Here is a 25,387-nt window from a genome sequence, read left to right as displayed (position 1 = left end):
TTCGTAAAGGCACAAAGACCATCAGAGGCAGCCTAAGGCAGATATTGGTGAGAAGGATCAGAAAAAGGCAGAGCTCTGCCCCTGCCTGTTCTTATGCATGGTGCCGACACCCCCCAACCCGTGATCTTTTAGTAATTCCAGAGATGTTGTACATCCATTTGGTGAATGCTGTTAAGGAACGTGCATGCCACATCCCTATGATTTGAAGAAAGTAATAAGGTCCTAAACAATCAAAATACAACTGGCGGGGATAATCATGGGGCATTATGGTAAAACGAACTCCCCAGAGCACTGGCTATAATGCTGTCACGGCTCTGTGTTGGAGACTGATTTGCTTATCAATCTCCCTAATGCTTTCCTGTCCCTTCAAAGTGAGGACTGCTCGCTCAGCCCATCAAAGAGAAAGGATATTCTCCTGAAATTACCATAGCTCCAAATTTTGGCACAGCTTTGGGAATTTGATCAGTGTCTCCTGGTTCCAATAACGCTTACACAACAGTTCCCACCCTCGCCAACTTTTAGTTTTTGTCATCAAACAGATTGGCATTACAATGAGCATCTACTCAGAGCTACTCTGGCATGAAGCAGAAACTCTGCTTTGGTTTCCTGGGTCTTCTGGTAGGGTTTTTTTTGTTTGTTTTGTTTGGCTTTTTTTTTTTTTTTTAATTTTAGTATACAAAATTAGGTATATGAGCCTTTCAGATCACATCTTGATTATAAAAGCAAAGGGCAAACCTCAATAAATCCATTTGACTTCTATATTCACATCTGCTGTACTATATTCCTGAGTCACTTCAGTCAGGTTATTTAACAGGCTAGTATCTTGGTTTTCCCATCTCAGACACCGAGATGAGAGAGGTCCTGAGGCTCCTGCTTCTGCACTTTGTACAACTGATGTGAAAATGTACTTCACAGACAGGCTTTCACTCCATATGTTTTCATTGCTAATACTGAGCTTCAATTACTTGCAGACAGAGGTATTTTGGGGTACAGAGTAAAGAATAAAGCAAATCTTGCATTCCCATTCAGGCTCAATAAGAGTGGAAAATGAAGTTTTGTGCCTCTTCCTGTCTGTCTGAAAAAACTAGCAAAACTACATAAAACAAAACAGTTGGGGACTGAACATTTCTGGGTAAATAAATCTGGAAGAAAAAAAAAAGAGAAAGAGAAACCCTTTTTGTGTACGTAACGTAAAACAAGTTATTTTGCTCATTTTTTATATCTGCTAAAACCAGCCCTGATGCAATATGTTGAAAACCTCCCTGTTTTTTTCAGCCCATAGATAAAAAGTGTCTTGAGTAGTGACTTGCAACAGGAACCTCATCTGTTGCAAACACTTTGAGCCTTCCTTATTTCTCAGAGAGGAAGTATGTGGCCTGTTTGGCAAATGCTGCTCTACATGACAGCGTGAACTTCACAACACACTCATTCGACCGGCTGCTCCTTGACTTGATCAGCTAAACCTTGCTGGCAGCATAAGCGCAGTATTATGACTACGGCTTTTTTGAGAAACACTGCAACCTGGAATATCATGCCTAGCATTTAAAGGTAATCATTGCTCTGATACATTTTAGATTATCTGCATACGGGACCAAACGTTTCAATTTTATTTATATAAACGGGAGTTCTATTTCATTAACAATGACAGTACTCAGACCATGGATTTCAAGTACCACCAAAGGTAGAAATAGAAAAGGCTGCCTTGATCCTTTGCATAAGGAATGGTACTAAAGATAGAAGGGACAAGGAGTATTTCTACTGAAAGCTCACAGTAAGATAAGTGCATAGGACCTTATGCTGAAGCAAACTGCATTTCGCTATAACCCAAAATACAAGCCCACAGATTAGTGGGCTTTTTATTCGACGTGTTAGAAGTTCGCATAATGTGGTATTTCTGTGTTGTTTCATAGTTGCATGTTTCTGTGAATTACCTTGATTACAGCATTACATTGTTCTTTCTCAGTGCAAAGGTACAAGTGTCTCAAAGCTGAAAGGATGTTTATTTGGATTAATGACAAAGTAAGGGAAATTCACCAAAAAATATACAGCTGCTGAAATCTAAGCTGCTTTTTTTCCCACATGAAAAATAGCAGGATGCCTGTGCTTTCATTTTCAAGCTAAATGGGATCCAGACATTACCTGTGAACCTTATTGAGAATTAAATTCTGAGACCTTGGCTGTATAGGTGTGAATGTCAGGTAACAAAAATAAAATAAGGCATAGCATCTCAGGAATGATGAATGTCCTAATTTTACTAGTCTGCAGTATTCCTTGCAGAGGGGCTTTACTCAGGTGCTTATCTTGCCTTTTTATTTCTCTTACTACTTTAATTTCTTTATATTTACTAATTTTCAAACATTTTAAATATAACTTTGAAAAAGTTCTTACAAAGTGACAGAGGTTCCTATGCATCATGTTATTTAACTGCTCCAGAAGCGCATTTTCTCAGAGAACAGATTCTGCGAGAGGAAATTATTGCTACATGCGCTGCACACAGGAACGGAAGGCGTAAATTGTACCACAGGTTTTTGGGACCTACTATGTAGGTCAGTGAGATCCAAGTCTTGGCAGGTGAAGAGTTCGTTTCTGCTGAGAGCTCTGCCACTGATAAATAGGACACAAAGCAGGACTGGGGCTGTAGATGTTTCCTCACCGTCCTTTTGGCAGCAAAAATAAAGCATTAAAGATCACTAAATCCCACTAGTTGTGTGTTTGCAAACAGCTATGGCTGCAGAGACCGGCTTTCCTTAAACAGCACGTGCACAGGTGGAAAGGGGACAGAAGGAAGGACCAAAGCTTAGAAGACTGCAAATGTGATCTTAATGGTTAAAATCAAATTTCTGCACAAGCCCAAGGAGGTGGCCTGGGAGTGGGGAAAGCTGCAGGTAGAGTTTGGTTTGCAGCTCACCAGCACAGTGGTTTCTCCAAGCTGAATAGCAGCTGCACTCTTCCAACCCCAAAGGGGCTTTGGGTTGATAAGACAAAATGAGCTTAGAGTCTATTACCTCCCCTTAATTCTTCCCAAATCACCCTCAGTGAACAATTTTCTTTGGAACTGGCATAATTATCTGCTTCTGCGACAGAGGGATTCCACCTCTACTCGTATTCCAAGCTCTGTCACCAAGTTTAAGTGAGATGCAGTGCCTGGAGCAGATTCGCCATTTCAAAAGAATATCATCTCTAAAACTGTTATTGTTCCGCTATTGACTTAAATGATAAAAAATCGGCTCAGCCACAAGATGCTCTACAGTTTCCTGTAAGTCTATTTTTACGGAGTATCTCAAAATTTCAGAAAACCACCATGCAGTTTATCATACAGTGATACAATGGATTTGTATTGCACTGCCAATACTCGATGCGAGCACAAGCTACTTAGGCCATTAAGCTCTAGCATGCTCTGAAGCATCATGTGCACTCTTGTTTTAGAAATACCCAGATACCGATTCATACACTGTTACTCTAAAACCAGTGATACGCCATTGCCAGTGATGAAGTTGAAATAATCTTTTGCACCCCCCCTGCCCCATTTCAAACAAAACTTCCAGTTTCTTCCATTTCCATCCCGTTTTCAAATGTCTGAGAGTTGAGCCATACCTCAGGGCATTCACTCCACCATCTTTGACTGGACTATAGGCACCTTTACTCTGCCCAAACGTATAATGACAAGCGGCCTTAGTGGTAAAACCTAGTCTGATATCTGTCATTTTCCTTTTAATCACTCTGGATAAGTGATTGAACAGCAGCGGTCACAGCTTTCCATTTGCTTATTTTCATTGAACACTTCTGCCACGAGTCTAGAGAACAGCTTGAACTCTCAGTCCCTTTCAAGACTTTATGCTGTCACCAACGGTAATTAATGGCAGTAAAACAGCATGGAAAATATAATGAGAGACAGCAAACTGTCACGCCAGTGACATCAAAGTCCAAAACGTCATTGCTCTTCACTGTTACTGTAAATACTTAATAACATTTGTATTTTCCGTAAGTCAGATTCTTCCACATTTAAAGTAGCAGCACTGAGCTGCATGCTCTCTCCTGTTGACTTCAGAGGTCCTTTGAGAAGAACGATGATTAGTATGGCAGAAGTGAGCCAGGCCAGTTTGGGATGTGCTCTGCAAAAACACAAAGTAGGCACATGCCCATTGTCCGGTACTTAATCCAATCTGGACTAGACAGCAAGTGCTTTAATTACAAACTACATATGAGCAAACCTTCAAACACACTTCAGGTATTTTTAAAGCAACGTTTAGAGTTTAGAGCCCTAAATACCATCTAGGAATATGAAGGCGTCTTGCTCAAATGTGCCATGCTTTTAGAAAGTTTGTAAGTGTGAGGTAAAGTTTTCAGAAGTCTTTCCATCACGTACAAATGTTACATATCACTTTCCAGAGTGACTCAGGCACACCTGAAAATTGTATCCCCTGTGTCTTAAGAGTAGGAAAAAAGCCCTTGAAAGCACTTTGTTACAAGTCTGCCAGTAGGATGACTTGCTCTCCTGGCCCTCAAATACCAACACCCAGAATAAAGGGGTATATAGAGGTAGGACTCTATTATTTTTATTTTTCCATACTTTTGTGACACAAAATTCAAGTACTGTTATCATCTAAATAACAATTGCATGTGTTAAAGTTATAGATGGGCATAAGATATTTACGCTGCCATGCTTGGCACCTATCTGGAATTGCACAAAATTTTAGGTAACTGCAGCTTGCTTACTATACACTTAGCCAGATTTGAACTGCCCTTTTTAAGTACTGCAAAAATGCAGCTACTACAGCACAGAGCTCAGTGGAGGTAACCTGTACAGGTATTTATCTCAATTCTCTGGCTGATTTTTTCAGCCCTGTTGAGCTCTCTATTGCCATGCCCAGGAAATTTTGATGCCTAATTTGAAGATGAGCCAGGAACTTCTATAATAGCTGTAGCCAAAGTACTGGCTGCACTATTCCTATGAGCATACCTCTTATTCTTGATGGGATACAACTGAGAAAAATGTTGAAGAAATTAAAATTGGGTCTTGTGAAAAAATATTCATAGTTAGTTCAGGAAATTATAATCTTGCAAGTAGACAGTGCCTGCCAAAATGAATTCTGATTTCAGTTTTAGAAACTTAGATGCATTTAAATGGAGAATGATTTTGTGTTTTCTATGAAGAGAGACCCTTTTATTCAAACATGAATACCCAAATAGTTTATTTAAATTTAAAGCTGCTTTTTTATTCAGCTTCTAGACTTCTTACATCAGGCAATGAAACAGTTTCTTGTTCTTGCAAAAGCAGATTTCAGACACTTGTCAGAAAGACGCTGGCACAGCTGCATCCTACAGATGTGCCACAAGCTAGTTCCTGAGTGCAGACAGTGAAAGGGTAATGTGCCATTTGGCCCATGAAATAGAGACTTCTAGCAAAAAGCCTTTGGGAACAAGGACTAAGAAGCTTGAAATCAGATGAGGTAGAGTCAAACTGTGCATTACCATCTGTTTTAGCACTGATTTACTTGCATTTGATAAGAGACGAATTCTCTTTCTTTTGAACGGCATTTTATTCTATAGGGTGTCTTCCTGAACTCGCTGTATGACATCAAAATTTACGTTATTAAGCCATGCACTCAATTCTGCCGATCTTATTCCAAAAGACAATTAGTAATAAAGTCTCACTGATTCAGCAGTACCACTTCTCAAGTTAGACACCTCTCCAGCTAGAACTGTCGGGCTCTAGCCTGTTGTAAGTAAAGAGCAGCATACCAAAGGCAGTAATCATCTTTGAAATAATTAAGCTAGAAAAGACTGAAAGATGCAGAATACCTCCATTATGCTGCTAGAGCTCCTGTCATCATTTTCACAGGGCAACTGTCAGAAATATATTTTTTAAAAATAATTACCTATCAGCAAGTGGTGTTGAGTTATTTTGCTTTAATGTACAATTTCAAACATATCTAGCTTATTCTCCTCTGCCTTTGAAAATATACCCTAGCATGAGACACCTTTGACATCCAAAGGGTTTTTCTCTCTGTCCCCTGTCAGGTAGAATTAGGATGGGTGCAATAAAGCCATGAGAAGGAACTGTCCCCCTCACAATATTTATTTCCACAATTGTCTGATACCGTTTCCTGTACATCCACCAAGACTTTTTAAGACAAGTATCTGAAGAATTTGCACCACTGACTTTATGTAGGGGGAGTGTTTTGAGATCAAACATTTTGAGGCAAGGTGTTACTTAAGTAAAAAAAGAAAGAGGAAAAACAACATTGCCTACATTCGCTGAGGGCACAACTGCATCAGAAAAAAACTACACCGAACAACGTTCTTGGAGTCCAGCAATAAAGCGACATAACATACACAACAGCGCTGAAAACCAGACACATCAATCTAATTAATTTCTTTGTAGCTTCAGAACTCCAAATGCTGAAAAGAACATTTTGTATATGAAATGACTGTACGGGCATGGCTTTGCTGTAACTTCCTATTGTGCTGAGGTTCTGGTAATGGAAACTTTTACTACATTGCGTTCTTCTGAGCAACTTCCCTAGCTGTGGTTTTCTGCTATTCCCCTGATAAAAGCACCAAGTGGTGAGAGTTTAGCAAGTATGTAAAACTCTCACATGAATTTGACACAAGAGTTCTCAAAAGCAAAACTGTATAAAACTGGAGACACCCAAACTAGGTCATTTCTCATCTGTTGGCACAGCAGGTGTTATTCTGATGTTTAATTTCAACGTCTCCTTTGATTTAGTTCTGAAGAGCTTTGACGGAATTAGAGAGCGCAATGGGAAATACTGTAAAAACGCCGAGAGCCTCCGAAGAAACAAATGTGCCAAGCCAAACGGGTAAGCACTCGTTTAATATCTTTCAAGAGAAAAAGATGCTCTGAATATATGGTACATTCATCCATGTGTCTTCCTGTAAAAGCAGGCAAGTGCGTGACTGCTGTGGGAGAAGGAGGGCATCCTCTAGACAGTGCTTATTTTTAGGTACGTTCTAGCTCATTTTCCAAGAAGTACGTTAATTAAAAAGCCCAAATGTTAAAACCATTATTTGCTGGTGCTCCTTGAAAGATGTTCCTTCCAATACAAAAAGCACTGAAGCACTATTTCAGAAACCAGAAATACTGTATTGTTTTGATGTATTAGCATGTGATATTATATAAAAATTTGTTCTTGAAACTTGGGGTTGCTTCATTTAAGGTTAAAAACCTTTATAATGCTATGCTTGCACTGAACCTGAAGTCCACTGTTAGGCAGTCACATTAAAAGTAGCACATAGACAACGTGTCACCAGGTTTATCAGTAAAGGTTATACAGAAATACACATTTCACAGGCCAAACTGCCAAAGGGGGATCTAACGTATCTGCCCTATGCATCCACACGTGAAAAAATCAGGTTGCAAAGTCCCCCCCCATAGGCTGGCAAGGGTCATGCATCTGAGGGGAAAAGCAAGAGGGATTCAGTGACCTGCTACTCCCAAACTGCAAGTAGGTGGAGAGTTACTACAGCCTCAGCTCTCATGCTGCAATACAAGAGACAGCTGGTAGAAGAGCTGCAATAAATCACTCCCCATAGGTGAGGAAGAGAAAACAGTTTTGGTTTTTCTTTTTGCGCTTTAGTTTTGTTTGTTTGTTGTTTTTGTAAGGTGGAAAGCCTTAATCAAAATTTTGGGGTTCTCCATGAAAGATGGTCCGCTTGGGCTGCTCATTATTATAAGGATAGGGAATCCGCCTGGTTTCATTAGTGCTGGAAGGAAACCCAGCCCTGGTTTCAGCATGGCCAAGAACTGATACGGGCAGCTGTGTAGCCGTAGGTCCTAATAAAGCAGAGACCAAATACTGTTAATGGCTACTCAGAGGCCCATAACATGAACTGACAATTTCTTTTTTTTTTACAAAGAAGAATACTTTATGTTGATATTCCCACCAACTGCTGTCATGAACACCATAACCATCAAAACAGAGACACGCGTGCACTCAGAGCAGGACCTTGCTGATGAGTAAGGGAGTGAGGGGTCGCTGCCATGGCTGTGACCAGGTTTGTATTGCTCCTGCACATGATAAAGTCAGGATTTATCAGGGCTAAAGCCAAGTGCATCCCTTCAAGTGATGTAAATAGAACGTACCCCTACAAGATAACTCAGCAAACTTCGATAGCACAGCAATTGCAAGGGGAAATTACCCATTTAGGAATTCAGGGCTCGATCTACTTGCACTCTCCTACATGTCTAGCACATCTAGAAAGGTGCTTCGTCAGATCCTGCCTGACCTGCTGCTGCCACCTGGGGAGGGAACAAGTCTCCCATAGCTGCAGTGGCATCTGCCAAGGCCGCAGGGACGTCTCAGACACTCACACAGCTGAAATTGCACCAGATACCTATGTCTAAGCACCCAAAGGCGGCTTTTTGGCCACAAAAATGGTCAGAGGGATGGAACACCTCTCCTATGAGGACAAGCTTCAGAGAGTTGGGGTTGCTCAGCCTGGGGAAGAGAAGGCTCCAGGGAGGCCTTATTGCAGCCTTTCAGTACTTAAAGGGGGCTTAAAGAAAGATGGGGACAGACTTTTTAGTAGGGCCTGCTGCGATAGGACAAGGGGCAACGGTTTTAAACTAAAAGAGGGTAGATTCAGACTAGATATAAGGAAAAATTTTTTTCAGTGAGGGCAGTGAAACACTGGAGCAGGTTGCCCAGAGAGGTGGTAGATGCCCCATCCCTGGAAATGTTCAAGGTCAGGTTGGACGGGGCTCTGAGCAACCTGATCTAGTTGAAGATGTCCCTGCTCATTGCAGGGGGCTTGGACTAGATGAATTTTAAAGGTCCCTTACAACCCAAGTTATCCTGATTTAACAGCTTGCATAGCTCTTTGGATCTAACTCTTAGTCTGGATCGGACCAGCATGTTTCATAATGGCTTAGATGTTGCTAATTAAAGTTGGGAATACGGACATCAGTACTGTCATCCAAATCCAATGAAAACAGACTTTTGAAAAGGAACTTGGTACTAAAAGCATATATTGGGGTTAATACAGTGAGTTTGCATCTATTTTTCTTCCTGAGCAGATCAAAATCCAAATGACATCACCAAACACAGAAGATTTCCCTGAGGCCAGGAACAGCCACCTTTGATTTAAATGAGGTGGAGGATCCAATCTACAGACTTAGAACAGTCCAAACAGTTATTAGGAAAAGCAGGTTTTACACGGGCTCACTTCAGTGAGACCGAATAAAATGAAGGACTGAAACAAAAGTGAAAAGAAGGGAAAGAATATCCAACAAGAAGTGGGAAGGAAACAGATAAGTGGAGTCTGCAGATTCGATCTGCAGCGTGAATGTGTTCATCAGAGCCCTATAAGCCCCTCATGCTGCCTCAGAGCTGCACTGAAAGCAAAACCTTCTGCTTTCCTCACCTCCAGTGCTTCAGTCTTGGTCCTAGGAAAGGGAACAGTGCATAAGCTGCATCTTCCAAGGAGACATTTGGACTCCAAATATGACTGCACTCCATCTGAAAGCCCACGGTATGGGCATCCCTGATATAACCTAGGTACTGATAACAGAGTAGCTACAGCAGCAAGGGATCGTCAGGGTTTGTGAGCCCACCCCTTCCTCTTTCCTCCTTTGTGACCCTGAATCGAGGGTTAATCCTTACTGAGCTGCACCTGCATAACTCTCAGTTCCCAAGCTGGCTGGTTTAGATCTAATTTGGGTATGTCAGTGTGACTCTGCAGCCACACCTTACGGCTGCTGTACAGACAGCCTCCCAGACACACACGAGTGCCCTCCTTTACCCTCTCTGGTACACGCCGTGCCATAAAACATATTCTTTCTGCTGGACAGTAAAGCTGGGATGATGCAGGGAGCTGAGCTCTCAGCAGCTCTTTCCCACTCCAGACGTGGAGCACACCGGTGCACAGCACAGCGTTTTTCGAGGGTGATGAGCTGGATCTGGATGCCTTGCCTATGCTCTCCTTTCTTTCTTAATAGTGCTTCGTAGTCCATTCACAATGAATAATTTGAAGCATGCAATATTCAGTCTCACACTTTGCAAGATATCCAGGGATGCAGACATCTAAAATTAGCATGTATTTCATATTCATTTTCTACTCCCAAAAAACCCCCACCAGAATTAACACCTGATTCAGTGGAAATGACTGTGCTTCGATCTTTCCACTCTTAACTTTTGAGTTGTTCCATTTCAGATGTAACCTACACTCGCACTGCGGAGGAGAGGTTGTGTTAGAAAAACTCAGGCAGATCTTTTTTCTTTACAACTTAAAAGTGTGGGGAGCTCAGCAGATCAAATCTATTAGATCACCGTGAAATTTAGGTGTGGAGAAACAGTGTCATTTGTTTAGTCCCTGTTTCGAGGCTTTTGTGTTTGAAAGAAGCTAGTATGGGTTCTGTAAAATGTTGTAGAGTGCAGTGGAGTACTTCACATGACCAAAAAACCCAATGAGGTTTGATTTAAATACCAATTAAAATGAGGTCTTTTTTGTGGAGTAGGAGAGTCGAAAGTTTTTGAGTAGTACAAAACCCCTTTACTTTCACTCTAATATCAGTACATGTAGTTTAAGAGGTAACGTTTGCATGGATGTGGCAGTGAACACTATGATTAATTCCTTCCTTTTCAGAACTACAAATTAACATGCAAAATTGAAACAAAAACGAATATAAAGATGAAAGTGTAAGCAAAGTAACACAGGTCTTGCTAGAGTAAACTCATGTACCCTGCCATGCATAACAAAATGCAAACCACCAGTACGCAAGGAAGGACAGCAGAAAAGCACTTGTTTTCCACCCTTTCAGTATGGAAACAAAACATTTATAAATAAACAGCATAAGTTTAAAAAAAAAAACATTGCTAAAGGCATTGTCATTAAGCTAAAAAAGTGACATTCCATGTAGAACTGCTGTCTAACAATCTGCAATGAGAAATTAGGTGACGGCATTTTATCCTCATTCTGCAGTTCTTACAATGTACCTTCTGGCATATATTTCTTGTAGTCCTGGTTAAAGATTTTGCTTTGTTGAAAAAGACTCAGCACCGATACTTAGGTCTTGTTAGCCTCAGGTACTAAGCAGTTTCATAGACAGAGAAGCCATCTCTTAATTTTTAGTGCAGAACAGAGAAGCAATCAAAAGCATGCTCAGCACAGAATTTCTTCAGTATAGTTGAACTAATTGTATAATAAGTTACAGTAGACTAATCACAGTGGCTGGCTGATAAATATGAAGGTACTGGACTAGTCCTGTTTAATTCAGTGACACTAATCAACTAAGAAAACCATGGCAATACTAATACTAAACACAATGTCCAACTAATCAATGCCTGTTCCAGACTCCACATCTATGCATCCATAAGGATGCTCACTAATTGTATTATGGGGCTACTTGAATGGGCAAAGGCTAGCAAGACTGAAAATGCTTACAGTCAGTTTGAATATTAAGGTAAAACGACCCACTACTTTGCATAACACAAGTCCCTATAAGATAACAACAAACAGATACTCAAAATGAACTGAGAAAACAGTGCTTTTTATTTCCTTTAAACCACAGATGTGGAATATTTTCCTCAATACTTATATTCTTATTATCACTGCTGTAAGGATAACAAGTGTAAAATCTCTCCTCTCGAAAACATTTATTTTCTGCAGGCTTGCATGTTTCCTTCAGCCTTTCACTGTTACCACTGTGAGTTATTTGTAAGGCCCTGGGACACAGATGCTGAAAACACAGTCAGTCTCAGCATTCATTCAGGATGCTGTTTCTAGGTTTCCCTAAAAAAAAAAAAAATCTTCCTTAAAGACAAATTGATGAGGAATCTATATTAAACAAGAAAATCTAACAAGATACAGAAGTGTGTCTATCTCTCTGGGTAATTTCTTTCGCTCCCCCCCAAACTCATTCCCATTTTTGCACATGTTGAGATGCACAGAGTAGGCAAGTGTGGAGATCAAACCACCTCTGCTAACATACTGCTAGATGGTATTACTAAGGAACGGAGTGCTGATCCTGCTGGAGGCAGAGGGAAAGCTTTGTCTCCCCGTGTGCCGGTGGAGAGGGAAGGGACCCACTTCCAGGAGAAACGCAGGCACTGTATCTCACAATCCTTCTTGCCAGGACTTCTGTCAAAGAGCTCAAAACACCCAGCATGACACATTTCTGAATCTCCCACCCGTCAGCATTTGTGGGGCACCACGGATTCCTGCTGGATGAGGAGCTCTTGCACGTTTGATAGTCCCAGTCTTGTGCAAAGTGCCTCCTCCATCCTTCAGAAACCCAGGAGACTCAGCACGTGTCCTACACAGTGCTGCAAGGCCCAGAGTCGTCTCAGCTGATGTAAAAGGTCTTCTTATCTCCTTACTGACCTCGCTTCTGGAAATTGCAGCTGTACAATGATTTATTTGTAAACACCCATGTTGCCTCTGTTCTTTAATTGAAGATAAGGGCATCGTGTGCGACCTCTAGTGCAGTTTCCACACAAGGGGGGAGAACAAAGTGCTCTGGCTGTTCATCAAGCTGATTTTAAAAAGTGATGGGAAATGGACAGTAATGGCCCAACTCTCATTGCCCTTGATCTAAACTGATTTCATACCTTTGGAAAGTATCAGTGGTGTTAAATGATGGAACAATTCGACATGCATCTTCCTTTCCCTAAATGTAATGCATTAGCTTGGCTCAAAATTGTAGCTGGAGGCATTTAGAGACAGTGTCATTAATCAAACGGCGTTACTTCCTAATACTGTAAATACTTACTAATTTTGCTAGTTTCAAACTGAGTATGTCCTTTAAATATGGTAATTACTAGAAAAAGTGGTCTAAATTTAGTTGCTTACAATTAACCAATTGACTTTTTTAATTTCTAATATCTTCACATTCTTCTTATAAAGTTATAGGCTCATCTTTAGCTCTTTATGTTTACCAAGCGACATTTCAGTGAGATTTTTTTTCCCATTTGACCTACTATGTAATTTGTGACATATAATGAGAAATCCATTTCTGCTTCAGAACTCTATCTTGTTGTTGAGTGACATTTTCTTTCTTCTTTAACAGGTCAGGAGAGTGATTTCCTTGCTGTCCTCTATGACTATCCTTCAGCAGACATAAGCCAACCTATATTTCACGTAGGGGAAAAACTACGTGTGCTATCAGAGTAAGTTGATTCATTTTTTTTAAATTAGGTTTTGTTAAAATTGATGCAAAGCTCTGTTTTATGCATCCAGCCCAAGCTGGATGCAGTTCGGCAAAATGAACTGAGTTTAGAATTTGCAAGGAATTTGCTTAGCCATGGTGTAAATTTCCCTATAGTTTAAGGATTTGGGATTTCAGATTGTTCTTTGATCCCTGTATTCCTCTGACATGGTTTCTGAAGCTGGATTCAAACTCTATTCTAAAGTAGGACTCAACCCAGAATTCTGCTTTGAAAAATTCTTCTGAGAAAGTGTCCCCCCCATGTTAGTGGAAAACAGAGTAAGAGCAAAAATAGTTTGCATCACATAGAAAAGGAAAATTATTCTGAATTTCTGTATGCCAGGTGTGTCTCTCATTTTCTTTCTCACCCTCTTTATCTAACAACTCCTTGACAATCAGGTCTTAGAATTTTACCCTAGATTTAAGGTAACACTAACAAAAATTAAAAAAAAACCCACACTTTTTTTTTTTCCTTAAGTTTTTAAATTGATTTTGCATTTTCTTAGTGGCGAAAAAAAAGTCAAAGATTTCCTAGTCAGTTCCACTCAAAGATGTATGAGCCCCAGAAGGAAGCAGGCTTAAGAGCACTAGTTCTGACTGTCTTAAAGCATAGTGCAAATATTGCCACACACAAGAGTGAGCACACTTCTTGAAAAATGGAAGCTAGAAGCCCTGAAATTCTTTTATACACAGCTTGTATTGGCTCACAGTGACCTCCTAGAAGTTACTTAGCCCCACAGCCACTGTGCTTAAACTTGCACTGCTTAAACAGAAATGAAAGATTTCATTTTTGCAGCTGGTGGAGCAGATGGATTCAAGGGGAGACCAGGCACATTCAGAGAAGAGAAATTCCCTGAGGATTTCTAAATTCATTAAAAAAAATTCTCTACCTGAAGAAGTCAGAGCGTCATATAGTTGGAGGACAGAAGTACTCAAGAGATGTATCACAGACAGCTGATGAATTACCGGACTTTTCTGCAGGCCACCATGACCTACAATGGCCTTTGTCAGCAACAACATACGGGGCTATGCGGAATTTTGGTCTGACCCAGAATGGCTGCAGTTATGTTCTGCTGACAAAGTGCTTTCCCTGCCTCCCTGAACCTAGAGGTCACAAGGCTCAGGCAATACCACTAGAAGAATTTTCTGCTGATGGAGAGCTTCCCCAAACCAGGGAAATTCTTCTCTGGTAACTTCTAGCTGTTTAAACCTTTCTGCAGTTTGTGTAACACACACGACATGGTACAACCATTGCTTTAGCTTGGAAATTCCAGCTTAAAGCCTCACTCCCAGCTTCCAACACCTACGAGCCCTCACGACACCGCATAACTACATATGCCTGTATCAATGGGAATTATAAGTGTGGTGTATCATATGCATGTATGTGCTGCATAGTATGATCTACTGGACAAACAACTTCTAAAAGAACTAGGCTTCTGTAGCAGCAGTATTTATCACGTTTGTCTGTTGTGCAGTGATCAAGAGCTTCTCCTAATAGTAAATAAGAGTCCAAGCAAGCCTTGATAGGAACTTTCCTCCTCCTCTTTTGAATCAGCTTGTTCACAGAAGACAAGACACTCCAATGCTCTATGCAAGGCACAGCGTCCTAATGACGGACCTGTTCTTCCCTACTGGGGTACGTGCTGATGTTCATAGGAACCGTTTGCCTGCAGATTATTCTTGCCGCACGTAAGCTGTAGGTATAAACTTTTTCTCAAGTCATTCAAAGCAGCAAAATGCAGTGGAAGAGAAGAGTAGCACGGCAGGCACGACCAGAGCACAAGTGATGAGGAGTCACCACGGAGAAGCCAGCACGAGTGGGCAGCATGTACCGCTATAATATCGGCGGCTTTTCAGCCTTCTACCAAAGTTATTATGGGTAGAGGCAATCAGCCCCACCAATTCTGCCAGGAACATGATATATGGAACCCCCATAGAAAATATAACTCTTCACAGATGTTTGTGACTGCTCTGCGTTGGCAGGATAAGTACCACTGGCACAGTTTCTCACTCTCCACACTTGTCAGGCACCTTTCATTACCAGATGAACAACTGAATTTAGCTGGCAGCAGTCAAAGCAGATGTCCTCCAATGATCCCCCCAGTCTACCTAATTTTTGTGGCTCCTGCCCAAGGAGAGATGTGCTGCTTTGGGACTTTTAATCATCACAGAGATTTTTCAGGGTTAGTAATATTACATTTGGGAGAGAGGGAGATGCTGAATCTCTCAGGGGTTTTTTTGTTATTGCAATTTTTGGTTCTATCTGGGAGAGTTGCAGGGAAAAAAAAACCAAAATAACCTAACCTTCTTATAGATAATTTCATGTCATCTGGAAAACCACAAACAAAACTTGAGGGGCCCTGAAATTTCCAGCTCTGAGCAGTAGACACTTCCCTTTTTCCCTCAGCATATACATTCTGGACCATGGTCCCAGTGGTTATAACTCAGGAGGTTTAACCTAAGTGTTTTCAACTTAGCTCATTTGACATACATTGAGACTCTGGTCTGCAGTCCAGGCATTATTTGGGAGCATTTATATGAACATCCACAAAACCAGCATTCAAATACAAGACACAGTATTATTTAGATCCAAACTGTGAAAGGAAAAGGTGGAGAGAACCCATCAATCATCAGCATCCTTACAGTAATCACTAAAGCTCCACAGCATCCTGGTGAAAATTCTTCTTACCCTGCCCTTCCTAAGGGATTCAAAAGCCAAAGCCAGCATTCAGCATCACAGCAAGAACCTAAGATATATCTGTGAAAAAATATACATCTAGTCACCTAGTTTCAGCTATGAGGTCTTTTTTATTTGAGTCTGGTCAGCAACTCATTGAAGAAAAGGAGAAGAGCAAACCATGAACCAGGTTCTGTTAGACTGAAAACCTGTTCCCAGGCAGGCAGGGTCCATTTGCTGAGTGTCTCTACCCTGATGTTACAGGAGTAACTACAGGGCTGTCCAGACACAGCATACTCAGCCATTAAGCTGAATATCTTGGATACCAGTACAAGTCTAGCTGTGGGAAGGCAGAGCACAGCATGGTTTAACCACTGAGTATTTACCCTTCTTCTTTTAACTACAGAAAAATATTTTATTACTTACGTAATTTAAATGGAACAAATGTAGCTTATTTCTGTGTCCAAATTTAACCCTGATGTAGGTTTAGAAATGGAACTACTCTAAATGAAACAAACTTGGGGCCCTTTCTGAATACGTAGATTCAGGAACACAGACAGAAGGTTACAGGCTACTGTGTATGTCTCAACTCGCTTCTAAAATGAGGACAAGCTCTGAAAGTATATCTGAAAATATCCCTTCTCTTGCTTTCACAGTGAAGGAGGGTGGTGGAGAGTCCATTCCCTTACAACAGGTCGAGAAAACTATATTCCAGGAAAATATGTAGCAAAGGTTTACCACGGGTAAGTAAATGCATTTCCTATAGCCTTTCACCACTACATTTCTACATATACTGCCCTGATTACTTACTCAGGGTCATAATCAAAACAATGCCAACAGTGACTAGGAGAGACAGAAATTTTATTTATTGACAGTCTAAAATAGGTCCTTTGAAATCTGAGAATATCAAATCCACATCTAAGTTTAGTTTATATGAAAAGGAAAATCCTAGTTTTAAATGTTGCAAAGGGTCAAAAACCCCTCAAATGTCATATAAGATATTTAAAATACTTCTGTTGCATGGACTGATCTCTAATTTTAAGACATTGATAAAGAGACCCTATTTAGCAAGATTTTTTAATATTTACAGAGACTAAATGTTAAGCTAGAGTTGCTCATGAAAAACAGACCATAAAGAACAAATAGAAAGACTAGTAAGTCTTACAAGAACATAAACTCTCACACTGGAAGAGCTAAGGAAGGTTCAGAGGTTTCTTGTTGCCCTAGACACCAGTCAGGAAAAAAAAAAACATTAAAGCACACACTTAAAACTTTTCTGGCAAACATTTTAACACCTGTTTAATTTTAAGCATATGAACTGTGAACTTCACTGAGACTTATGCAAGTGCCTAAATTTTAATATGCTTTTACATCCTCCTGAAACAGAGATGCTTTCCCAAAGACAGGGCACAGATATGGTAATGGAAGCTACTGTCTGAAGCTTCCCCAAGACCATTTTTCTGATAGCAGACTGGATCAAACACACAAGAACAACTTTAAAATGAAATGCCAGTAACTCCTACACCAGCCGAGCAAGCTCAGTTACGTAGGTAGACACTAGCTTTGGCAAAATACAGCAGCGCACCAAGCTATGGTGAAAATCAGTAGGACTAATTCCACTTTCCCTTATCCACAAAGCCAGTTGACTGAAATGGCTGGACTGTTCCCTAGCATAAGCAGAATAATTGTGTTTTATTTTGCATTTGTTTATGATACAATAAAATACAATTTAGGGTTTACAAAAGTGGTTTAAATGAAAAAGAGGAATTTAAATAATGCCACAGATATGCCATCAATATACCACATGGATATGTCCCCAACAATTCCAATCGAGGCCACTCGAAAGGTTTTGTTTTCCCTAATAAGTCCAAACTTTATTCACTCTTCTCTTAGTCTCACAAAAGTTAATGGAACTCAAAGAGAGCGAGTTTTTCTCCATAAACTGGGGAAATATGCCTGGACATAGTTGAGAGAATAAATACAGAAAGCCACAGTGTTATTTTTGCAGTCACTTTTCCTGGCTAATGCTGCGCTTTCACGGCCACATGCTGATCTCTGTTTCACTGGTGTCCAAATTTCAGAATTTGTTTTTTCCTGCTTCACAGCTGGTTATTTGAAGGGCTGGGAAGAGAAAAAGCAGAGGAACTTCTACAGCTACCCAACACCAAGGTCGGCTCCTTCATGATCAGAGAGAGTGAAACTAGGAAAGGTGAGAAAATATGATTTTTTCCCCCCTTGATCTCAGGCATTAACAGTTTTACGGGTCTTTAATTCACTCCCTGTCCTGCTTCATATGGATCAGTCTGAAACCAGAAAATGTATGTAATGGGAAGGCAAAGGCACCCAGTGCAGCATGCCAGTCTTCACCAGTCACCTACGTTATGAGCGGTGCTGGAAACAGGGTTAGCGATGGGCATGGAAAGTTCCACAGGCATCAGCACAAACAAGACACAGTTGTTTAAACACTATTATTTACTTTGGTCGCATGCAAAGCTTATTAGGCAGTGGGACTTTTCAAATGGAGGAAAAGTCACAGCTTTGCCGCGGTCCACAAAAGATTGCCCGAAGAAGCTATAAAATGCACACCAAGCAGCGGGGGTGGCTGATAAGTGCATTTCCCATATAAACAGGTTGTTCTTTTATTTACTTTTTAAAAATGAGGTGCCTTCAATTTTATTTTCTTTCATAGCAATTCTTTTGCTACATGGGAATTGTACTATACACACTTTATACTTTTATTCTCTTCAGTGGGAACTCATCTCCCAGTGTGCAACGTGTTATCTTCCCTTTTTCTGAAGCACCAGGACACATCCTAGTATCATGATGCTACAGTTCGAAAGGAATAATAAATCACCTACTCTGACTTCTTGCATACCACAGGCTAATTAGTTTCATAATACCTATATTAAATTCAAAGAAATTTAGGATCAACATTGGGTCCTTACCAACTAAACGCTGCACAATAATTTTAAACAAAGAAACAGGAAAATCTAAGTTGTCATCTCCTGCCAGGACTGCATTATCAGGTATCAGCTACTACATTATTGGGAACTGACTAAATCAGCATACCACCACATAAGTCTGGTCCCCCTCTTCAGAGGAAGGCAAACAACTTCTGTAAAGGCCTATTTCCTTTACACCATTTAAAAAAATCCCATACCAGCAAAAATAAAGGAAAAACACACCAGAAATCTAAATTCAATCAAAATCTCAGGCCCTGAAGTTGGGCCCTTTATTCCCTTTGTTATACTTAAGTATATATGAAGTATACTATGTAAGTAGAAATTAGGATGGCCACTCAGTTTTTTTCAGATCTTCCTGGGACCTTTTGGATCATGGCACCACATTTTACAGATACTCTGGTTGCAGTCACTGCTATCCACCCAGAATTAGGGCCCTACTTTGGTGTAATTAGTTCTCCTCTTTCTCCAGGGTTATATTCCTTGTCGGTGCGGCACAGGCAAGTGAAACATTACAGGATTTTCCGCCTTCCAAATAACTGGTATTACATCTCTCCACGGCAAACCTTTCAGTGCCTTGAAGACCTTGTGAATCACTACTCAGGTAAAAAGAACTGCAGAATAAACATATTTTCCACTGGCAACTCTAAAACTATCTGTCAAAGGTCCAGACAAGAAGCTTTGCCTATATCCGAGACTTCTAACTACTGCCACAGAACAAATAATGGAAAAACTTTTGGTTTATATCTTGTACTTTATTTTTGATCCTAAATATAAATACGCTACCCTTAACAGTACAACTGAAAGCAACCCAAGAACTCAGCTAAATAAAGACAGATAGGCTCTGCCCGTACTGGTATATGATATTGTATGGCCATATCAATAATACTTTTTGGTCCAAACACTAGTGTCTAGCACTTCCTAGTCAACTTTCAAATACAGTTTGGAGGTTAGCACAGGCCAGCGATGGCCAGCTCCTCCCAGAGCACAGCTAAACTCAAAGTTTGGGTGTACAAAAATGTTAAGCTGTATAGATGCAAGTCATGGTTCTGGGTCCCAAGGCCAGAGTTCAACTCCTGGCTCACTTTGTTTACCAGCATGGACACGTCTGCCATTTATTTATTTACCGTAGAGACAGAGAGCATCAGGACATGCAAGACCAGGTTCTGCAACCACGTTTCTGTTAGGAACTACTACACTACACAACCTTATCTGCAGCAGAAAATTCTCAGAAATGTTGATAGTTTCTTCCCTATTGCTTTAGAAGAGTATGGCTGGATTTTATCAGCAGAAGTTATCTCAAGGGGCTCAAGCTGTTAGCTCAAATCTAGATTCAGCTGTCATTTTGACTAGTATCAGTCCAGCGGATGACACCTGTTGCAGTGATAGTTTTCCACATTTATGGCAATTTAACCTGTGTCAGAGAGAGAACTTGACAAATGACACAATTAAGTGGCTGCAGTTACCATGCACTAAAATGAGAACATTATAAAATGAGGAAGGAAGATTGCAATAAGTTAATTGCATAAAAGTTACAAGAGAACAATAGGTTCTGTGCTTTAATTAGTAATGGGTACTCTGTAATTTCAAAAGTGTAAAGCTACCATATCTGCATTTCTCATAGGTAAATGAAAAAGCGTGTTGGCCAAAGAGTACTCTGATAAACTGGGGAGAAAAGCCATATTCACATTCAAAACATGCAAAAGAAACTTTCAAGTCCAATGATATAAACAGAGGAGTGAGAATTTGGAGAGGATTTTTTTTTTTTAACATTTCAGTTAGCTGACGCCTTTCTCCATTTAGAAAGAAGCAAGCAATCAAAGCCTAAAATTCAAGGGCGGTGTGGGGGGGGGGAACCTAAAACTTGTAACAATTAACTTTTTTACTTGAGTTATAGATGTAAGAGGAGACATAGTGAGATTTAGCTTTCCTCCTTCCCCCACCATGAGAAGATACAGAATCTCACCCTGAAATAAGGTTCAGAGCGGTAAAACACTGGCATTCAGCCACAATGTTCTCTACTTGGGTGGAAGAACATATGCTATGTTCCTAGTGGAACAAAGAGAAGAGGATAGAGAGAAAGAACATAGATGAAAGTAACATGTGAACCTTGATTCATTCCATAGCCATGTTCCACAGCAGAATAGGTGCAGTACAACCCAATCTGAGTGGTTGCATCTTGCATCTATTTTACACTCTGTTTGCATGGCTGAGATGATGGGAGGCAAAAGCAGAACTCACTAAGGACTCAGACAACTTAGTTTTAAGTCCCTGCTCTGTCACAAACTTCCTTCTAGACTTTGGACAAGTCACTTCATCTTTCTGTGTCTCATTTCCTTACTTGTACTGTGGGAATTATACCCCATGGTAAATAAAAGGCAAAGGTATGAGGAAAGGAAAAAGTTAAGCCTGTGGTAGTGTCCTTGCTGAGAATGCACAATTTATTGACTACTGCTACTACTGTGTCCAAAACTGTTTATTTGAGCATGCATCAGAGAAGGAAAACAGTGAAGAAAACAGTGAGCAAAGATTAACTGTGTCTTCATTTCCCTGTTCAGAAGTTGCTGATGGTCTCTGCTGTGTCCTCACAACACCTTGTCTTACCCAGTGCACTAACAACAACAGCGTAATGAATCAAGTTCCTCCTGTGGTGATGCGGAATAAAAACTTCAGCTGGAGAAATATTCACAGGTACCACATAGAACACAGGCTGCCAAAACCAACAAGGGTTTTTTCCAGCCTCGTATGTACTTGTATCTACAACACAGAAGAAAAAGCCATTTCCTTCTCTTGAGACCAGTTTTAGAGACTAGACAATCTTCAAAGCTGCTGACAGCAGGTTAACCCATGAAAACTGGATGTCCAGCTCTCTAACTGATCATCTTGGTCTAACTTTGAAAGAAAGTATAGTTAACACTCAACCATTTCTCCTATCCAGCTAAGAGTGTGGCCACATATGCGGTCCCTTTGGGCCCCATGAGTCCCTTCCATCAAGGGAACAGGAGTAAGAGCCAGGCCATAAAGCCTAGTCAGGTCCACCATCAATGGCACACTAATGTGCGATGGCTTACAGGTGAGCCCTGAGAGTCAGAAACAGCTCCCCCTTGTTCACATGGTGGCCATCCAAGAAGCAGCACAAGTGCAATGAACACATTATCCCAGAATAAATCGTTCCTGCTGTGTGTGTCTCAATACACAGCCCAGCTCGAGGTTCATGAGATTTCTAATATCATGACTGCGGGCTAGAGAAAGTAGGTCAGGTTTCAGAAGCTGGTGAAACAACCACCTTCAGAAACAAAAGCACGTCTTACTTTTGAAGTGTAAATTTCCCTCCACTACCCTTCCTTCACAAAGCATATTCATTTGCTTACAAATGCAAGAAAATTTTGTGCAGTATCAAGGCCGTTTTTCATACAGATTAAGAAGAGAGAAAGTATACAGATGTTATTTCCTTTCCAGATGCCGAAAAATATTTAGATACTACTGTTGTAGTGATTATTTCAGAAAATCGCTAAGAGACAGAAATGTTTCGTGATGTATGAGCTAGGCAATTTTTTATACAACAAAATTAACATCATTTGGTTTAACAACTGTTAATATTATATTAATAGGCTCAGTTCAAGTAGCTGAAACAGTAACAAAATTTTGTTCTTTTGAAGGTTGGAGGTCACTGAAGATACTGAAAGCACCCTGGCAGCAATGGATGATTCTTGTCTCAGCTATGGCCTGAGGGAAAGTATCGCTTCCTACCTCTCCTTAACAGGGGATGACAATGCTTCTTTTGCAAGTACCAGAAAGAAGAAAGCCCAATCTCTTATATACACAGGGAGCAAGCGTAAGAGCACCCTTCACTTGCCACCGACATACTATGAAGACTAAATGTAAGACAACCAGGGGAAAAAAAAAAAAAAGCCTGAGGGGTTAGAAGGGAAACCCAGAGCATTCTGTGGTCCTGCAGTCCTTCGACAGCTGAGACACACAAGCACACCAGCTGATGATCAAATCAGCTTCTGCATTTCCTCTTCTGAATGTTAACTAGAGACCTTCTTAAGGGTGCTATCTCAGCCATGGCATATGCTGAGAACGTCCCCAGTGCACCTGATATTAGAACCTGCTCACAAGCAGGATAAACTGAGAGAGACTCTAAGTCAAGAGCCAAGTGAGGCAGATGACTCTTCAGCAAGGTTGATGCCCACCATTGTACAAAGGTGACTGCATAGGCAAGGACTAACTACAGCTCAAGAACTTAAATTAAGTCTTACTTTGGTATTCTCCACAAGGCTGAAAACCATCTTTACAGAACTTACCTACGTTGAGAAAAGGAGCCTTTGTCTTGTCCATACAGCATAATTCATTGTCATTGACAATGGATCAGAAAGGCGTCAATAACCCCAAGAAAGTATCTAACATCTGGCATCCAAGAAACACCTGATTATAGTGACTCCATACTTCTGTCATTTTTGTCTTTTAGGGGAAAAAACTAAAATCATTGACTTCCCAAGTGGCATTTCCTTCAACTACTGGTAATGGCCTGTGATGTCACAAAGTGGTCACAAAGTTAAGAACAGGCTTAACTCACTGAGAAAAGCAGTTCCTGCTTAGCCCTGAGCTGGGAGTACAGACATATCTAAAAGCATAACTCAGCTGCTCACAGTCTAGCAGATATGCAACAGAGAACAAAGGGGTTTTTAAGTGAAAAGTAAAATGTGGTAATATCATGCCTAACTGCAAAGGTAGGTAGGCTTGCAAAGTTGTGACCTTTTATGTGTAGAGGACCACATTTTAACCTCATCTCCTGAAGACACCCCCATATTTATGTATAATATTTATATTAAGAGCAGCTTTTTAAAATAAATAAACTAAAAGAGCACATCAGCAACAGTGGATGTTAACGAGTTTTCTGAATTTTTTGTCTGAAGACAGTTATGTCAAATAGTAATGATGCATTTCATCGAACTGCTTCAAGATTTATAACTGGGTTATCTGAAATGTCACAAATTAGGGATTTTTTCCATATGTATGTACCCTTTGCTATGTGACAAAGAGCAGTTAGCGTGGTCCTTTGAACCTGACGTGATTGCTTTCTAAATCAAATAGTCACTCACATCTGGGTGTGTAAAATACTGCAATCTATGTTCTCGAGCCAAGATCTTTTCAACCTAATATTCTGTCATACCTTTTTGCACAGATTTGCGTAATGAAGGTTTGGAGACATAGGGAATTGGAATTTTATATATACTTATATATCTCCTCTCTGTAAATACCTCTTAGCACAAATCTGCGTGCTTTTTAGATCTTGTAACAGATCATTTGCACTAGCAAGAGAGATTCAGAGATCAAAGTAGTTCACAGCATATTTAAACATATTTCAGAACTTAAAGGATGAATGTAATTTGACTGGTAAACATTGAACACCACAAAGCAAAATGAACTCAGGAACTCTAGGTGTTTGTATAATCTCATTACTGTTACTGATCATTAATATGTTATCGTGACTGCATTTTATCCAGTGAAATGTATATGGGGAGCATTACAGATTTCTAAGTCATGACTTGTATTTATTCATTAAAATAACATCCAGTAGTTACTTTGTATTGCTTCTAGAAAATGGTAAACCTAGCGTGCAACTAGCACAAACACCCAGTCTTGCAATGGCACTGCAGAAGGTATCTTTGGCAGAACACAACTAAAGAATCCAAGAGCCCGTGTAACTGGGCAGCACTTGGAACATGCTCTGTGGGAAGGGGTAAGACATGTTCTGACGCTGACAGGTTCGCACAATCACAGACTGGTTTAGGAAGGGACCTCAGGAGGTTACCTGGTGCAACCCGCTTGCTCAAGCAGGGCCACCTAGAGCTGGTTGCCCAGGACCATGTCCAGATGGCTTTGGAATATCTCCAAGGATGGAGACTCCACAACCTCCCTGGGCAACCTGTGTCAGCACTCTGTCACCCTCACAGTAACAACATCAGAAGGTGACAAAAACTTAGGAATTGTGCCGTAAGGGATAGCTGGATTTCACAGACGTTTATGGGAAAATTCTGTGAGGTCTGGCCATTTCTCACAAATAACTCAAAGACTATATTGGGGACCTTTTGGGAAGCACGATCTTGCAAGGGCTGACAGCACTGAGGTGAGTCTATACAAATCTGAGATTACCTAAGAAACAATATCAGAAATACCAAATTTGGATAAGGATGTAGCAAAAACTGTGACCAATGGAAAAAAGTAATCAGAGGTGGCTGGTTTGTTTGAGAGGGAATGAGGCTGGTAAAAGGGAAAGAGAAGGAGATGGGAAAAGGTGGAAGAAAGGGGATCTAAAGGGTAGCTAATCATAGGATCAGGGATATTTAGGGTCCCTGCACCTGACTGTAGTATTTTTCAGTAGGGCAATAAATCTGGTCTTCCCACCACTGGCTGACCTGCTTCCATGGCCAGGAGGGACCTGGTGTCTTCCCTTGCGCTGGGTGGAGGAAGCCTGGGAGGTTTCCTCCTGACACCCACCAGAGAATGCCTGGTGGGGACACCTAACATCTGCCCTCGACAGCCTCCTGCAAGAGATGGAGGCAATCCATACCATTG

At 40.7% G+C, this 25,387-nt stretch overlaps 2 protein-coding genes across 2 annotated transcripts in view; one reads left to right on the top strand and one right to left on the bottom strand.

Annotated features, from left to right (window-relative positions):
* TG (thyroglobulin) overlaps nt 1–25,387 on the bottom strand; it is a 159,382-nt gene that overhangs the window by 39,068 nt on the left and 94,927 nt on the right. The window lies entirely within an intron of this gene.
* SLA (Src like adaptor) lies at nt 1,312–24,388 on the top strand. The gene is made up of 8 exons (XM_009919210.2): nt 1,312–1,548; nt 6,731–6,824; nt 13,031–13,130; nt 16,502–16,588; nt 17,951–18,054; nt 19,278–19,409; nt 21,364–21,496; nt 22,465–24,388. Exons 2-8 carry the CDS (start codon nt 6,764–6,766, stop codon nt 22,682–22,684), a joined length of 837 nt encoding a protein of 278 aa, XP_009917512.1. The 5' UTR covers nt 1,312–1,548; nt 6,731–6,763; the 3' UTR covers nt 22,685–24,388.

Source organism: Haliaeetus albicilla, chromosome 3 (genome assembly GCF_947461875.1).
Source record: "Haliaeetus albicilla chromosome 3, bHalAlb1.1, whole genome shotgun sequence".
Lineage (NCBI taxonomy): Eukaryota > Metazoa > Chordata > Aves > Accipitriformes > Accipitridae > Haliaeetus > Haliaeetus albicilla.
The sequence above is the reverse complement of the archived record's forward strand: the minus strand, read 5'-3'. Positions and strand labels throughout refer to the sequence as shown.